The sequence below is a fragment of the Lepisosteus oculatus genome, chromosome 7 (assembly GCF_040954835.1).
Source record: "Lepisosteus oculatus isolate fLepOcu1 chromosome 7, fLepOcu1.hap2, whole genome shotgun sequence".
NCBI lineage: Eukaryota > Metazoa > Chordata > Actinopteri > Semionotiformes > Lepisosteidae > Lepisosteus > Lepisosteus oculatus.
Window position 1 is genome coordinate 41,855,403 of NC_090702.1, and position 18,960 is coordinate 41,874,362.

An 18,960-nucleotide genomic window follows, 5' to 3' on the forward strand; every position below is an offset into this window, starting at 1 on the left:
TGGAAAAGACTAGCTATTTGCACATTACTGTATGTGGTATGTATTACTACAGTTCCAGAATGGTAGTGTTAGAATAGGACAAATAGGAGAGGTAACATTTTAAATCTAATCCTATCAAAACACAAATGAAAATAGTTTTAGATATACTCTTTTTACTGGTTACTTTATAGTAAACATTTGTAATACTGCATCACATTTTGGTGAAGCCGTACTGCAATTTTGCAAAGGGGAACTGCACTGCTATTTTTATATTTCAGGGTTAGAAAGAATCCGCATTGATGGATACATTTCATGATGAAACTATAATGTAAACAATAACATGTAAAACCTCCAATTTACATCACAAACTAGATGAAATTTCCAGGTATGCTCAGTGCCATATTCTGTGATTCCGAACAAGACAACCAAACTTCTGGTGTGGTGAAGCATGCCTTTTACATTGTAAATAAGCAGGCTTGTGAATACATCTCCTTTAATCCCATGGAAGTATTGCTCTCAACGTCAAGACAGTTTTGCCAACAAATACTACTTATTTGTTAACTCTGCATACGAATCACATTGGAACATTTCTGCAGTGAAATGTCTGCGGCAAAACCTGTGCTTATTTGCTTGTTCATCACATTACATTAGTCACGACAATGACTAGTGAACAGGAAGGGCCACAGTTCTTGCAAAATCTCCCGCTCGCCTCTGGTGAGACCAGCAGTTTGCGACAACATGGCGACCATACAGTACTTTCACAAAGTTCACGATTGTATGCTTAATTAGGAATTTGTGAACTTTTGCGATACTGCCATTTGTTTTGTTAACTAAATATAATACTGTTTGAGAAATTGGGACTGCAGTTCTCCTTTAATGGTAAAGTGGGCTATTTACCACTAGATGGAACTGTCTGGCTGCATGTTCATAAAAGTATGCTCTAGAAATTAGTTCAATACAAGTACTTTTGTAAGTAGTACTTTTGCCAGGTAATAGTATTTAAAATGTTTCAGATTGTTCTGTGGAAACAAAGAGTGTTCATGACAGGCAGTACAAGGCACCTTGTAAAGTGGCTTGTTTTCGGGGGTTTTGAATGAAAAACATTATACCAAAAGGTTCTATTTTATTTCTTGTGAAATATATTTTATTCTTATGTGGTTTTCAACCTCTTCTTGGCAGAACATGGACCTGGAATAGACATCTTTACTCCTGGCAAACCTGGAGATTATGACCTGGAGGGAGGAATCTGGGAGGATGAGGATGCAAGGAATTTTTATGAAAACATGGTGGACCTGAAAGCCTTTGTGCCAGCTATATTGTTCAAAGACAATGAGAAGAGCTCTCAGAGCAAAGACAAAGAGGATGTAAAAGGTATTCAGTTTCCTAATGTCTGGAGGAGTATTAAACATTTACTGCAGCACCCACACCTTTATTTCAGTCTGTTCTGCAGAGTAACTTTGTAGTATTTGTTCATAATCCTAATATACTCCATTATTATGAGTATGTATAATAGAGTGCGATGTTTTGGGTTACAGTGTTTCTAAAGGCGGATTTACAGCCAAATATAATGATTAGAATTGGTAAAAACAGTCTTGCTCTTTCTATGTTCCTGAGATCTCATCAATTAGAAAACAAAAAGTAGTTATATTGTAGCAAACAGTCTTTGTGAAAGAACAACCAAAGCCACAATTGAGTATTGTGTAAATTCCCTGTTTTTTAAATTTAAAAAACGGGGAATTTACACAATACTCAATTATAGGTAATAGTATTAGAAGTAATGCTTAATAACCTCACCTTAACCAAACATAAATTAGTAAATGTTAGTGTGTACCTATGATGAAAATGTTGTTATTATTATATTAGATTAGATTACATTATTAAATCTTTACATTGGCAAACACATTTTCAAGTCTGAATGGACTGAAAAACTAAAAGCATTTTCTTTGCTGTTCATTTGCAATAATATTGTACTTGAGAACTAGACACATTAAAAGCTTGGTGTGTATATGCATCTACATATTTATGAAAGTTACACATTTGTATACAGATTTTTATTAGTCAATGAGAATGGAAATGGCAGTGATTGTCAGTTGAGAAACATGCATTTTATGAATGTTCAGCAGATATTTGCTCTTACTCCGCAGAGTAGTTTAAAGTTTTAACTTTTTACAACTACACCTTTAAAAAAAACAATGCAATATTTCTTTATAAAATTGCAGAATGTAACAGTTTTTAAAAATTCAGAACAGATCTATTTCACTGTTAATAATCATAATGAAGTTTCTAACAATGGACAAAAAAGGACTTAGAAATGGGGCTTTTGGGACACTGATAATTTTAAAATTATTTTAAACATTACGCATTCATCACAGATCACTTCGTGCTTTTCAAAAGGCTTTTGTCATTAGTTTGGGTTTCATAGAAAATAGCTCATTTTCTTATTATATTTTTGTGAAAAGAACCTGATTCAAGTAAGAATGTCAAAAAGGCAATAATAGAATTAATGGAACAAAAGTGGAATAAAAATACTATTTTGGTTAACATAAATAATCTTAAAAATACCAGAGAGCTGAAGTATAACTCCTGCAATGTAGATTGAATAACAGTGAGGTATGCTTATAAGTATCACATCTGTCCATGACCATTTTACTCTTGTTAATGGTTGATACTTAAAAGTGGAATGGAATAGTTTTTTTTCACTGTAACTAAATTCTTTCAAAACATGTGTTACAAGATCACACCAAAATTGTTTGTGTTTTTCCCACCTTTTATCAAGTGCTTCTGTATAAGACAATAACTGTAAAGTATTAATGCTGTAATGCGTTATTGGAACTAAAGATCCAAATACAAAATCTAAATCTACAGTAAACAATATATGAAGGTGCACTTACAGTATGCTGTGTATCTAAATTCAAATCCAGTAAAATAGACTATTTAACTATCAATTAAAATTAATTATTTTGCAGTCTTGCCATCTGTCTTTGGACTAATGTTTTAATATATTAAAACATTAATATATTGTGCCATAGCAGAGTCACTGCACATTCAACAACAATCATAACCACCTTTTCAAGACAATGTAGGAAACTGGTATTATTGAGTCCTGTGTACAATTAGCCCTTTGTGAAATGTTTCCAGTCATCTACTTTTACATCATTCCCAGAGCTCACTTAAAGTTTATCATTGGTCTTGGAGACCAGTGATTCAAAAAGCAGCCGGTATCTATCCACTGTACGGTTTTATGTGCATCGAGTTATTTTGTTGGCTCAACAGCTGTGGCCTCCTCCATTGGTGCTGTAACCAGACTTTCTGTATTCCAGAAATACCAGATTGCTTAAGCATCCTCTTCAGACCAACAATTTGCAAGCATTTGAATAGTATCATGGAGACTGATGTTTCTGGCAATTGCAAGCTTTGCTGTTCTCATCGTCACTTTAGTGCATTACATAAATTGAGCCATTTTCTCACAAAAGTGCTCCTTGGCAGTTCTGTTAATTCCCTTCTTACGAGTAGATTTTGATGCTTATAAGTGGGGTATTTAAACAGTGTCGGTATAAGAAGGGTTTCATCCCAGTGCTTTTGATCATTGTATGTAGTTAATTTTCATAAGCGCACTGCCTTGAATTTTCCATTGCAGAGGATTTGCTTGATAAGTTTATCTGATAGAAGTGCAGCAAGCTCCATGGAAGCAGGTATAATTTACATAGATTTTGAAGTATGCAAATTTTTAAATTGGCTGTATGTAAGTGTATTTTAAATGGTGATATACTGAAGTTAAGTTAAGATGCTTTAATGTTCAAAAAGGTTAGGGGTTATGAACTTAAAAGTATCCTTTCTGTTAGTTCCGGAAGTAAATCTTTATTCATATGTGCAGAATACAAAGAGAAGCATAACAAACAAAGAGAAAGGGCTGAAGATAGGAAAGGGGAAGTGGAGAGAGCATTTTATACTTAAACTGATTATTTGCATAACAGGGCATTTCTGTTATGCACCTTTATGCCTACTGTAGGAACACATGCAAAGACAAAATGGCAAGGATAAATTAGGATGCGTATGTATTTCATGAAATTGGACCATTATATGCATTTGTTAGCCTTGAGTTGTTTCACTGATATATTGCATTTAATGAAGTATTCCTAGATTTTTCAAATTAAACAGGAAGATATACATTTATGGCTTTGGTTTAACAGTTAAGAGAACACTACACACAGCACAAAATTCAAACCCTATACTGATATTAAACCTGCTGACAAACCCTCTATTTCTTAATTCCTACTGGATGTCACCATGTTTCGAAGTGTAGCTTTTTTGCAGAGGTGGTCCTCAACAGTTTATAATGTGATTAGTAACTGATATCAGCTTGAACAGAAATGAATGTGTTGGTGTGTTTTTCCTCCAGATTTTAAGGATGGGAAGGATAAGGAAGTTCAGAGCACTGAGGAGCTGGAACTAGAGTTGGAAACCTTAGATATCAATGATGACGCTCTCGAGCTGGAAGGAGGGGATGAGGCAGACACAGATGACCTCGCTAAGAAGCTACTGGATGAACAAGGTAAGTACGGTCAATAAATGTAATTGAGACGATGGTATAGGCTCCCTAACTATCTCTTAGGCATGCTTGACTCATTTTTCTGAGAATAAAGCATTTTTTTTATATTTGTATAATCATTCAAAGCAGTGTAAGTGCTCAGTTTATACTGTATTGGCAGTATAAAACACTTTTAAATATAGTTAGTCTAAACATCTAAACCTAATACTTCTGTGCCCATTGTTCTATACTGCCTTCAATTACTGTAGTCAACACAGTAAAATGTTTTCCTTGCCAAAGATTTCACTACATAGCACAGACGTCTTTCTTTGTTTACTGTTGAAAAAAGCATATCACAATTGAGGTATGTTTTCAAAACTGTTACAGCAATATGGTTAGAATTGGATGGAGGGTGAAATTTCTAAGTGTATGCAACTAATTGGTTTGATGAATTTACAGAAGATCTAGAAGACAGGCATTTGAGAGAAAGTGAGATGGTGAGTAGATATTGAGTCAGGTGTTGATAGTCTTTAGACCATCCAGTTAGTCACTATGTACACTATTTTAACAGGAAGAGGTCAGGAAAGAGAGGGAGCCTCTTTTTCTGGAGGTAAGACTGTTATAGAATGTTTGAAGATGGTAAGCGATTAATTAAAATTTGCCTCAGTTGTAGGTTTCTGATATTTTATCTGAAAGTACACTAAAACACTTGAAGTGGTTCTCTTATATGCAGCATGGCTCCTGCATTTAAGGGAGGTCTATTTTACTGTGAAGATATTGATTTAAAAACTGCAGTGTGTTCTGGCTTCACTTTAAAGGCTTCATTTTATTTAAAGCTGCTGAATAGTTTCACTTTCTTGTAGAGCAAGAAGACGAGGAAGCCAGCACTGGGTCCCACCTGAAGCTGATTGTGGATGCCTTTCTTCAGCAGCTGCCTAACTGTGTGAATAGAGACTTAATAGACAAGGTAATATATGTGAATGCTGTCAATCAGAAATTGAATAAGTCAATTGACAGGTTACCATTTTTAAAAAAATAGTTAGTGGAAAAAGTAACTCATTTGTTCTTTTTGCATTTCCTCAGGCCGCGATGGATTTCTGTATGAATATGAACACCAAATCTAATAGGAAAAAACTTGTCCGAGCTCTCTTCACAGTTCCTAGGCAACGGTAATGTATTCTCAAAATATGTATGTGTGATCTAATGGCATTTCAAAGAATAATTTTTCAGACTTTTTACTTTGAGGTGTTCAATAATCCTCAACTGTGAATCTTAGCATTCTCCGCTATGTCAGCTGTAAATGTTTCTGGAACTGTTATCTATGCATAGAAAGCATGTTTTAACTGAAGTATATTGTGAGTAGTGCATTCTGCATCTTTAGAGTGTACTAGAAATTTTATACAAGATGTGAGCCTGTGTCAAGTATGGACCTTTTATGGATCTGGTGAGTGTTTTGTCATTTCTTCTATAGGAGCATCCCTATTTACACTGACTCACAATTAGTGCATACTCATAATCCCATATTCACCTGTTGCTCCTGTACGTCTCTGGGATATCAGTAGAGCTGAAACAGTAGACCATTAAATTATTCTTAAGGGTGGTTTTTAAGAATTCCATTAGCTGGTGCACAGTTAAGAAATCAAGAATTTGTATCTGAATATAGGCAATGAAAAAGGATCCTTCTGCAGAATTTGTTGTTATCAAGCAGGGTGCCTTCAATTTTTGTTGAAACGGTTAAATTGCTGTAGTTTGCGCTACTCTTTGTTGCATTGCTCCAATTTTTAGCCTTTCTACATTCCATTTAAATGCTTTTGTTGTATTATTGAATCAAGTAAGAGTGTGCTTCTGTTCAATGCCACAATAAATTCTTTTGTACTCTTATTTGCTTTGCAATTTAAGTCCATCAAGACTTTTAAACAGGTGAATATCATATAAGCAACAGATCTTTTGTATAGTAACCTAGGGTTGGGCATTTTTCTTTGTACAGAACAATCACCCTTTTGATTTGTCCCAATTTGCTTTGCCTGCTTAGCGTTTAGGCCATGTGCCAGTGGGAGATATCCTGTAGTTGATTTTTTTGCACAGTAATGCTTACTGTTGCATACTCTGTGGGAAAGGGCTGAAGTTTGCAAAAGTTAGTTAAAGGTTAATCGGCACAAGAGAAAAGTGCACTCATCCATTAAGTTAAAAAGATACTGAAAATGGAAGGTAGAATGGGGATCTCAAATTAGTAAATTTTTGCCTCCGTTAACAGATTTTATTGATATCTCTATTAAACATGTCTCTGAAAGTTAAAACACATTTATTTAATTGCAAGTTGGTAGCATCAGAATATTTTTTATATTTCAGGTAGGTTTTTAAGGATGGGAGGTTGTTTGAGGACAGGGTGAAAGTATATAACATCAAAATCCATTGTAGAAGCTACATGCCCTTGTTAGAACTCAAGACTAGAGAAATTGTATGTTTCCTGACAGAAATTAGATGGCACAAGGCATGCATTCCCCGGAAGATCTGTAGCATCTCTGTTCAGGCTGGATGTTGGAGCAGATGTCTCCACAGGTTGCAGTTCTATACACCTGTTAGCGATCTGGTTTCTATCCTATTCCACAGTCTAGACATAAGGTGGCACTGTTTTGTGTAGCTTTTGTACTGACCAAGCCAAACAGTATTGTGCTTCAGATAAAAAGTATACAGTGAAGGTGTTCTCATTTTTTACTAATATCATCTCAGTGCATTAAATGAGAAAACATTGGAGACATCAAGAAATATGAAAGGTCTTATGAATGGTACTGAGGGCTTTAAAACTGAAAGTTATCATTTAATAAGCAATGTTAAGAGTTGTATCCTCTCGTATTCCTTAATATTTTAATTTAAGAACTCAGGCATAGTCATCGCCAATCGTGTTTTCTCCCAGTTAAATAAGAATGATTACAAATATGTAGCATGTTTCTTTGCTAGTACTGTTGCTAATTGATCCAAGGATCCAGCCCTTTCCTGAAAGAACCCAGGGTGTCATCTTTGACATCATGGCAGAGTAACATGTTCCAGACCCTTGTAATTTAATTTTGCAACAAAAAATTGGAATGCTGCTCATTTTGGTGTTAGTCAGTAAACCTGTTTGAAATTTTGTTACTCATTAAAACAAAAGTTTTTCCAACAGTCTTTATCTACTTTTTATTTTCTTCACAGGTTGGACTTGTTGCCATTTTATGCTCGTCTAGTTGCTACACTGCATCCTTGCATGTCTGACGTGGCAGAGGACCTGTGTTCAATGTTGAAGGGAGATTTCAGGTTTCATGTGTGTATTCTAATTTTTTTTTGTGCAGTATTGCTGTAGAAATCCTTTTATATTCAGGCACTTGTTTAGCCTGGGGGTGTCTCATTCAGGTCCTTGGTAGATCTGAAAGGAGCTTTTAAACTGGTCCAATTAAGCAAGTGACTAGCTGGTTTAGCTCGTTAAGAGTCGAGGTGGAATGAAAACTGCGGACACACTGGGCTTCCATGACCAGCATTGGACCAGTTTAAGGGGAACTGCAATGCTATGTTTACATTGCGGAGTTATAAAAAACCTGCATTCTTTGTGAAAGTACCACAGTGAAAGTACATGGTTATGTGTAAAACGTCCGATTTACATAACAAATGAGACTAAATTTCCATATGTGCGTAGGGCTATATTGCAGTCATTGTCTGCGATTCAGAACGAGGCAAAAAACGTCCGGTGAAGTGAAAAGGCCCTACTACAGTGTGAACAAGTTTGTGAATACATGTCTTTTAATCTGGTAGAAAGATTGCTCTTAGTCATAAACCATATTTAATGCACATCTTAACTTAGGCCTTAAACATAATTATGATGAAAAGGAATTACTTAAATTGTGAAGATAATTTTTCTATCAAGATTATCACCCTCTCACTGTGTTCTTAGTGTGCTTTCATCAGTTGCTTTTTATGGGCAAAAATGGTAGGAATGGCACCTGGTTTGAGCACAGGTTTTGGTTCAGTATCGGAAATATATTTCATTTTACAAACTGTCAGGCTTCACAATCGTTTGAACTCCAAAGCAGAGAATATTTCAAATTGACAATATTTGAAAACCAATCTATTTCTGTTGCAATAAAGCACGTGCTTTAGACCAAGTGAATTTTGCCACTGTATTAATTATATATGATGCTTTGAAACTGAGAAGATTACTTTGTTTTATCTAGACTGCTGGTTTTAATGAGTACAATTGAAATTGAATTATTGAATCATATTTACTTACTAGTTAATTCTGCATGCAGATCATGCTGGAACATTTCTGCTGTGAAATGTCTGCTGCACAACCTGTACTTATTCGCTTATAGATAACACTGAATTTTGTTCAAAAGCTTGTCGATGGGACCAACATCAGTGCCTACGTTTATTACCCATCTCTTTGCTAGTTGAATATCTCTTGGAAAATACTGTTTTTTATGCGACCACTATGTTGTGCACAGCCAAATGTTCAAAATATGTACGTGAGCTAAGAAAGCCAAAAAAGGATTAAGATTGTTTGGAGACCGTTACCCTTTTGGTTTGTAAGGACTAGTGAGCAGGAAGGGTTGCATTATGTGGTGAGACCAGTGGTTTGCGACAACTTGGTGACCATACAGTACTTTCACAAAGTTCACAATTTTGTGCTTAATTTGAAATTTTAACATTTTGCTTCTCTGTCAATTTATTTATTTTGTTACCAAGATTTCATACTCGGTATGAAAACTCGGTTTAAAGAAGTCATGACGCAAGTAATTTAAGACTGTCTTTGAAAACCAATTAGTGTATAAATTCACATGGTCTCTTTGGAGAAATTTGTGCAGTGAAAGATCTTTTTAGTTTCATGATTTTTATGATGTGAATATAATGTGTAGCTTTCTTTTTCTTATTTTACAGATAAGGAAGAAGGATCAGATCAACATAGAAACAAAAAATAAAACTGTGAGGTTTATTGGTGAACTAACCAAGTTCAAGATGTTTTCTAAAACTGACACACTTCATTGTTTAAAGGTCAGTAATTATAAAAATTGTAAATCCATGTTAAAAGTATTAGACATTTTAATGATTACTACATTTAGCCATTTTTTTGTAAATTAAGAATGTTAGCAGTGTTTTTGGCATTAATTTGGAAAATGGTGTTACATTTTAGTTTTATAGTAGCAAAATGTATGATCTGCTGTACTTTAGATAAAGTGGGAAAATAAAGCAACCTGATTTGAAGTGCAGCCAAATAATTGAAACACAAGATGCAACCTTCTGTCTCGGTTGTCTGAATTAATGAAAGTGACCATATGTATTTGGAGTCTTATTTCCAGGTTAGGAATTAGGTTTTTGTTTTCAGAAACCTGTTTATAGTGTTCAGTAATTGCTTCTTTTTATGTTCTTGTTTCTCCTTGAGCAATGATTAATTTGGAAAAATAGAATTTATATCATGCAAAAATACCATCATAACATAAATAAGATCACTTTATATTCCAACGGCACTCATTTGAATTCCAGATCCCTTACCTAATTGTCGCTGGAGTAAGTTACAGCTGAAAGTACCAATTACACATTTAGCAAATATTGGCAAGTATTTTTTCCCATGAAAGAAATTGGCAGCAAGTTGGCATGAGATTTGTAATTGTCCTTTACCATTAATATGCATGTAATATATCTCTACAGATGCTATTGTCTGACTTTTCTCATCACCACATTGAGATGGCATGCACCCTTCTAGAGACCTGCGGCAGGTTTCTCTTCAGGTCTCCAGAATCACACTTAAGAGCTAGTGTTCTTCTGGTAAGGTGGAATTAATCACTTCATTTATGAAGCAGTATATATTTTTTTAGTTTAGAAAACTAGGAGACAAAGCAATGTTTTTTCAGCTACACTAATACATACTGATTCTGCTTTGTTTTACAAAGTGAAATCATTAGAACAAATCTGAGCAGTTATTCCTTTGAAACGCAAATGTCACCAAGCTGCTTTTGCATCCTGTCGAAATCTGCATAGTTTGCAAATATTTAATGATTCCATTTGAAGTACACTTTTATTTGTGTGGTTGTAATTCCGATGAACCTAATAAAGTGTGTTTTTCATCTTAAAGTCTTTAGCGTTTAGACCTGAAATTCATGTTTATTTTGAAATAACTGCTAATTCTACTATACATATTTGTCTCTCAGGAACAAATGATGCGGAAGAAACAGGCAATGCACTTAGATGCCCGCTACGTTACAATGGTAGAAAATGCTTATTATTACTGTAACCCACCACCTGTTGAGAAAACCGTTCGGAAGAAGCGACCTCCACTTCAAGAATACATCCGGAAACTCCTTTACAAGGACCTTTCCAAAGTCACTACTGAAAAGGTACCACATTTCTGTTGTATGACAAAAAATGACAGATGATGGGTAGCCTGATTTGATACAGTTTCACTTCTATGTGTGAGAGTTTTTACATCATACTAGCAGGGATATTTGTTTAGATTTCTGTGTTATGAAAAGACTGTTGAAGAATTTTATATATCAGTGACAGAAATAACTAATACCAGTTAACGTGGTGAAAATTTTTCTATAGCCCATGGTTTCCAAATTCCTTCTGATTTTCCTAGTTAACCAGATTTAATTTCTTATGCTTGTACAAAAAAAGTTACCATTTTCTCTTTTCTCTCTAAGGTTTTGCGACAGATGAGAAAATTGCCCTGGCAGGACCCAGAGATAAAAAACTATTTGATTTGTTGTATGGTGAATATCTGGAATGTGAAGTACAATAGTATCCACTGTGTGGCAAATCTGCTAGCAGGGTTGGTGGCTTATCAGGAGGATGTGGGCATCCACGTGGTAGATGGGGTCTTAGAGGACATCAGGCTGGGAATGGAGGTGAGTTCATTTAGGCACAATTTTGAAAAGGTATTTTCCTTTATCATTTTTTTAGTTCTCTCTCATGAAAAGACTAAAAATGAATGATAATCTTTATAAAATTATATGAAGAAGCTTTTCTGTACTTTGTTAAAATCTGCAATCATAGAAGTAACTTTCTTTATAATGACCAATACTCACATCATTATGGGTTTTTTAGTACAGTGGAAAAGGCAATGTTCCTGTGTGTTCATTCTGTTTTAAAATATGAATTAGGATAAAGATGTATTTTATATGATTATTTTACTTATACTGTTTAGGATAAGTATGAATTACATTTTATTTATTTTTTTCAGAAAATCCAAGCAATAGTCTAGATGATATAATAAATCGAGGCATACATACAATTATTTTGCAATACAAAACTGAAATGTTAATTGTTGAAATGTCAAGCTGTACAAATGTCAATGTTCACAATTAAGAAAATGTTTCCTTTTTGAGGGCTTATACGTATTTGTGTTTTTCTGTTATTTTCACAGGTTAACCAGCCTAAATTCAATCAAAGGCGTATCAGCAGTGCTAAGTTTTTGGGAGAATTATACAACTATAGAATGGTGGAGTCAGCAGTTATCTTTCGGACTCTGTATTCCTTTATTTCGTTCGGTGTAAACCCCGATGGCAGTCCAAGCCCACTGGACCCGCCAGAGCACCTGTTCCGCATCCGACTGGTTTGCACTGTGCTGGACACCTGCGGACAGTACTTTGACAGAGGCTCCAGCAAAAGGAAACTTGACTGCTTTCTCATTTACTTCCAGGTTAGCTACTGAAATAGTATATTCTAAATGATACATTTTCATTGTGAATTAGATTAACATTATTTAAGTGTTGACTTGGGTTCCTCACTTTTCCCATTTAAATACCAAGATTGCAGAAGTAATGTTTTGTGTCTTAAGGGCTGTTTTTTAAAGAAATAGGAATTATTTCCTTTTAAAGTCTTCTGGATCAATTACAATTTCTCAAGGCAGATTTTCTTCCTGTGACCTTAAAATTCATTCTGTAGTGTATGAAAAATGACTTTCTCCAGCCCTGATTAATGGTCCATCATAGTTGAATGTGTTCGATGGATCTATAATTACATTTTCCTTTGCTTTGTTTCTAGCGTTATATCTGGTGGAAAAAGAGCCTGGACGTGTGGACTAAAGACCACCCCTTTCCTATTGATATTGACTACATGATCAGTGACACGTTAGAGCTCCTACGTCCCAAGATGAAACTCTGCTGCTCACTGGAGGAGGCTATGAGGCAGGTCGCAGAGCTTGAGCGAGAGTTCCTGGTAAAGCTTGGTAAGTAGATAGTAAGCGTTTCTCTATTCCAGCTTGTTCAATTAAATTTGTTACAGACAAATTAAACAGATGCTCTATTGCTTGCATGTGAATTGTTCACAAGTGGAGTCTTGGAATAGTTGAATGTCCTCCAAAGTATTTTATTTAAAACACATTTAACTTAAAAAACGATTAAGCTACTACTTCATTAACAGTGTGAAGGACCAAGGTCTGTTTTTGTGGTTTTAGGTTTTTAATTTTTTTTCCCCACTCTGACAAGTTCCCATAAAACATACTCTCATTAGAAATGATAGTTGGTACCTAAATAAAAGAGGAATTCTAGTAAGATGGGATGATTTAATTGTGGCAAAGTAGGAGGGGCTGCACAGGTTTTTCTTCATTCTTTCCTGCTGCAGAACTGGATTCCTTGCCTTGAAACATTTTTGAAAATATTTCCTTTTACTTCAGGTTTACAACAAACCTGATTCATACGTATTCCTTGCACAATAAGAATCATTATAAATGAAGGATACATTAATATTGATAATGCAACTATAAACATTATTTCAGCTGACCCAAATGTAAAAAAACAAGACAATATTTTATTTTCCATTTAGGAAACCATGAAAGTAAAAGCAAAATCTACATAGAAAAGTAAACAGAAACGGGACAGCCGAAACTAAACAGGACAGAAGTGAATTGTTTTTTATCTATTAAATATCTGTTTCTTCTTTATGTGTACCAGAACAAAGTTCACTTTCAGATTACACTAGAATCTGAACTTACTTTAAATTTAGTTAGAAAAAAAAATTGTAATGCTGATTTTTGTCGTTTGTATTGCATATGAATAATGTTTTATATTTATCTAGACAGTCCATTGATGTTGATGGCTTTGTTTTCAGATATATTTTTCACATTTATTCTTACCAGTTTATTTTAATATCAGTATTTTACTGAATCCCTTTTTATTCATAATAGCACTGCAGGGGGTTGTGTTTCTGTGAGGAACATTATTTAGCAAATAAAATAATGGGAGTTGTTTTTGTTTTGAGACCTTTTTGGTTTGAGGAGGAGCAGTGAACTTTTAAAAACCTTTCCAGACACAAAATGAGATATTCAGTATATTATGCTGTGGTGTCTTAATGTTTCAGAAGCTTGTACTTATTGTAGGTCAAGACATTGTACTTGTGTGTGCTTCAAGTTGATGTACCAAGGTAGGCGTAGATGATAAGCAGTTAGTGATCCAAATACAAACGCAATCATAGTGCTCCATAACATGTAGCCAATAGTTAAAATTAAAAAGAGAATGTGTCCTTAAGGCAAATATAAGATGTTTCTTAAGAATAATTAATAGGGAGAATGTTAAAGAAAAGTATTAATCTGACATTTATTTTTTTTCAAATATGAATAGGATACTCATTTGTCAAATTCCATGAGTGCTAAATTAAGCATATTCATAGAGCAGCAAAATGTGTTCCTTATGCTAAACTTCAAGTAAGAAGTAAGAAAACCACATTCCTGTTGTAGGTGTCATGCTCCGTACGAAGACTTTGAGTCAGAGCACAATTCAATACAGGGAAATGGGTTAAAGATAAAAATGTGTTTTCCTTAAACAGTAGATTGTTCTAAACTCTCTAGGTGTTACCTTGGAATACGAAACTAATGACTTAACTCCTTCTGAGTCATACATGTAGTGCCAGTTGAGATAGCTGTAATCTCAAAATATCTCTTTACAAGTACCACAGGGTTGAGGTTTGGCAGCTTTTATTGTGTAACTTTATTACTTTATTCTCAATATTAATTAACCTTTCTCACAATTACATTTACAAGAAATGGTTTATGAGTGTTTCTTTTTGAAAATAATGCTCTTCCATGTCACTGTCGTCATTTTGTGGCTGGTCATTTTTTACAATATATTCTTCTAAACTATAGAAGCACATTTTGCTGAAATTTGCAAAATGTTTCTATGATCAGTGTTGAACATCAGCTCTTTGCAATATTGACGTAAAGATGGAATTTAAAGAGATTGTGTCAGACAAATTTAAGAAGTCTAGATTCATCCTTCTCGTGAATATTTTAACACGGAGGTTTTTGATGTGCTTCAGGATTAGGGAAGGGCAAGTCATGATTTACAGTAAAATGACATTAAATGTAAATATGGCACAGTTAGGGACTGTAAGAGCATAAGCTTTGCCCGTTTGACTTAATGTTGGAAGGCTACTCCACTCCCTACTTCTGCTTCTTAAGAATCAATGGAGTAGAGTAGATGTAGGGGCTGTAAATTAGACTGTGTTTTACTTGTAGACACCTAAATACAGCAAATCATTGTGCATGTACATGTAACATTTCTAAACAATTTTTACTGTAACCTAACCTATCAAGTTTTAGCGAACTGCTGCACTTCAGGGGTAGATTTCTATATATAATCACTTTGAGATTATTGTGTGCTGAAAATCACTATATAAATTTAAGGACACTGAAGCCTACACTCAAGCATTCGTCTTTCACAGATTGTAAATACATTTATTTTATTTTTTTTATTTGAGTTGTCTGGAATTAGTTTTTATTTCATTTAGGGATCTCTTAGAATTAATTTCTTACTTATTATTTCAGTCTTCCAAATCTTTCACAATAAGTCAAAGTGAGTGTTTTGGTCACAAACCCAAATACAAGAAAATAAAAGCAGTTTACAACCGAACGGAAACCATTCTGCTCATATTATTATCTGGTTGCTTGTAACTTATTGATTAGTGCATTAATTACAGATATTTAACGTATTTCTGAATGCTTTTTGTTAGGATAAGACCTTAAAACAAATGGAGATTCTTTAAATAGTTTAAATATCATCCTGTCTCTAAATAGCTGTATGATTAATAGGCTTTTTGTGTGAAATGTGGGACTTAGATTTATGAGTTCAATTTGTTCTTAGTGACAAGGTAGATTTAAAAATACGCAAGCTCAAACTAAACCAGTTTTGTAAAACCTTACAAATTCGGAACTTATTTAAACTAGAAATTAAGGAAACGTGTGAAGTGTATTAACGGAACAAAGGCAAATGTTCTTAAAGTGTTCTCCTACTTCCTAAATGACAGATTGGTAATACCGTTTTTGAACATATTAATATTTGAAGGTAGCTTGCAATAATCCCCTTATTTATGAAAATATTTTACGGCTTTAATTTTTCAGATTATTAATTTATCAAACTATAGAATTTATATTTGTAATAGCCTGACCTGTATAACTATTTTTCTGTGTACTTTAGAAATAGAAAATATGTACCTATAGCTACATTTTCATAATTTATGAAAGTTAAAATTATAGCTACACATGTTAGGAAATGTGTATATATATTTAACTGTTTAAACTGTCAGATGATAATTTTATGTTTTTGTTGCATAACTTTGAAGGACATTAGCTTGGTTATATTCAGTAATTCTATTCACATAATAGACAGACAGAAACTGAAATTCTTTTTTATTCATTTAAACTTTTGTTGTGTAGACTTAAAATTTGTGAATGCAAATCATTGGTGCTGGAATATCATTTGCAATTTTAAAGCATTTGCTTTTCTGTGTATGACTTGAATGACATAGTATGCATACCTGTATACAATATATATGTTCTTATCGCAGATAAGGGGTTTGTAAGCAATCATTCATGTACAAAGGTAACAATTTTTTGCATTCCCAAGTCTAGTTCTTGATAAGCTTGATTTATATTAAGAGAAGACAATGAGGGAATTGCTGACAGCCTAGTGTTTTAAATGATTTATTTAAAAAAGGAAATAGTTTAAAGGTGGATATAATGGATTGCCTACAGCTTCCCCATTCCTTTTTCTTGGAATGCTGTAGAGCTGGGAAGGGTGCCGATTGATGAGTTAATGCAAGGTACATGCAACATAAATATTTTTGCCATGGTAGGAGTAAGACAAATATCTTGGGTTGTATTAGGTGTTTGAAAATGCTAATTTTTTTTTAGGTCTGGCCAATGATAAGGATTCCAAAGGCTCAAGTAGCATGGAAGAAGGAGAGGCTCTGGAGGATGAGGAAGATGATGATGATGAGGAAGGTGGGGCTGAAACTGAGGAGCAGTCTGGAAATGAGAGTGAATTGAATGAGCCAGAGGAGGAGGTAAAATGATCTATTATACTGAATAGAATACTGAATCTCATGCAGATTTGGTCATTCACCTGACTATTTTAGTAAATTATTTTTTGAATACGTCTATTAATCCACTCAATTGTGATACATTTGGTACAAGTGTTTAAATGAGAAGCATGGTCTTGGCTGAGAAAAAACAAGCATTAAAACTGAGGCACGTGTATCTTCCAGACTTGTGAAGAACTGCACTTTTGCCAGAATATTAACTGCAATATTAAATATTTACAGGAGAACACAATGGTTTTGACTGAGAGGTGGTCATTTGGCCTGTATAGTGAGTTAGGTAATTTAGTAGTTTATTGATCCAAGCATCTGGCAACTACGCCAGGTTATCAGCTTCAACAACATGGCTGGGTGGTTTAAATATATTCCTACGTAGTTTCCGCTTGTGTCCTTGTAGTTTGTCCAATGCCTTTGAGGATTTTGAATACTAGTCACAGTCTCTTTTGTTCAAGGCTAAAAAGGTTCAGTTCTTTTAGACTCGACTCAGTGTAGGACATTTCCTGCAGAGGGTACCAATGTATCCTGGAAAACCTGGAAATTAGAAGATGTGTTTTTTTAGGCCTGATTAACCACCACCTAGAAAATGAAAAAAGTCTGCAAATGAATGCTCTGAAACTCACTTAGACATAAACAGTATACATGATCTTTCCATATAACTTAGAATCACACAATTTTGTGGTATATTCCACAAAATACATCATGAATAATGTGATACAAAAAGTATTCTGCTTCTTGAATACAATGTCTTCCCATCCCCTGCCCTCCATTTGCTCACAGACATGCACACCAATCTCGCATGTATTTTTCAAAAGCAGGCTAAGACAGTAATTGGCTGGTAGTGCGTTGCAGTGGCTGGACAGCACATAGATACACATGCAGAAGAAGAGCTGTTAACGTTACTAATTGGATTTAAAAGTCATTGCTGTCCCCAATTGAGGAATTTAAATGTAACATGCTTAAATACAAATAGAATTGATAAAAGCATCAACAATTTAAAAAAAATCTCTTAAAATAATTTATTGTAAATTTAATGAATGCATACAAAGTTTGTAATATAGGCTACTGTGCAGTTGTACAGTGTTGAAATAGATCCAAACCTTGCATCATTTTTGCCATTTTAGATTTTATTGCATGGATTTTGAAGTCCTGATTCGGGTCTGTATGCTGTTTCTATGAGCCCATGATTAGTATATGTATATTAAATATCATGGCATCTGTTTTTTGCTCATTTGGCATTGAAATACTTCACGATTCGATGTAGAAAAACTCCACAAAAATCCCCAACTGTGTAACAACCTAATATGTCAATTTGCACTGCAGATTTATTATTAGAAGGATTGAGAACTGAAATAATGCATCAGTGTTATTTCGTGCTTATCCTGTGCATTCACGATTAGAAGCTAGGTTTTGTTTTCTTTCACAGACAGTATTGTGTTTCTTTTCATAAGATATTAGTTTTTTAGTCTTGTAAAATCTAATTGTATTATTGTACAGTTGTCCTTAAAATAGTGTTCTCAAAATGTTTTTTGATTGTACTTGGCTAGTTGCAGCATTTAAAAATAGTAGTTTGCCTAGTTAAATGCACAGTTACAATATCTAGTGTCCTGCTTTGTGATAAACGTTAGCCAGTTATATATAGGTTTAATACACTAAAATGTTAAATTGTTAAAATTGTTTTTTACTTAATGGTTAACTTCCTTGTATCGCTTCTATAAATTTGAATTTGATGTGGTACTAGAAATTGTTCTCAGATGTGAGATGAAATATGCAGTTCATGGCCCAGTCAGACTGAGTGTTCTCTGTTTCAGGAGGTCTCAGAGAACGAGGAAGAAGACAGAGAGGAAGAGGAGGAGGAGAATACTGACTACTTGACAGACTCCAATAAAGAGAATGAAACCGATGAAGAAAACACAGTGAGCGATCTTTGCAATGTTTTTTTTTTTCATTTTTAAAACTGGATTGAAATCAAAACACAGTTCTTGTCATTGGTTCTGTCAGGAAAATCTTCTAGATTTATTGTACTTGTCATACAAGCCCAGGTTTCTGAGACTATGAGCAAAACAAGCTTACTACCCATCTGGTGCTAAAATTAAACTATTGTGATGTGACAATACCTCATT

The 18,960-nt window shown here is 34.3% G+C and overlaps 1 protein-coding gene across 3 annotated transcripts in view; it reads left to right on the top strand.

Moving 5' to 3' along the window:
* The window catches only part of upf2 (UPF2 regulator of nonsense mediated mRNA decay), a 34,491-nt gene that overhangs the window by 4,635 nt on the left and 10,896 nt on the right, over positions 1-18,960 (top strand). For 2 of the 3 annotated variants that reach the window (XM_015352309.2, XM_015352310.2), the window contains exons 6-18: positions 1,159-1,350; positions 4,379-4,531; positions 5,371-5,474; positions 5,591-5,676; positions 7,697-7,805; positions 9,413-9,526; positions 10,181-10,297; positions 10,681-10,866; positions 11,173-11,376; positions 11,895-12,170; positions 12,515-12,698; positions 16,656-16,807; positions 18,649-18,753. In XM_015352309.2, coding sequence (XP_015207795.1) covers positions 1,159-1,350; positions 4,379-4,531; positions 5,371-5,474; positions 5,591-5,676; positions 7,697-7,805; positions 9,413-9,526; positions 10,181-10,297; positions 10,681-10,866; positions 11,173-11,376; positions 11,895-12,170; positions 12,515-12,698; positions 16,656-16,807; positions 18,649-18,753 — 1,982 coding nt within the window. Of the gene's footprint in view, positions 1-1,158; positions 1,351-4,378; positions 4,532-5,078; positions 5,118-5,370; positions 5,475-5,590; positions 5,677-7,696; positions 7,806-9,412; positions 9,527-10,180; positions 10,298-10,680; positions 10,867-11,172; positions 11,377-11,894; positions 12,171-12,514; positions 12,699-16,655; positions 16,808-18,648; positions 18,754-18,960 lie in introns of all 3 variants that reach the window. The other variant, XM_015352308.2, reaches the window with a different exon arrangement.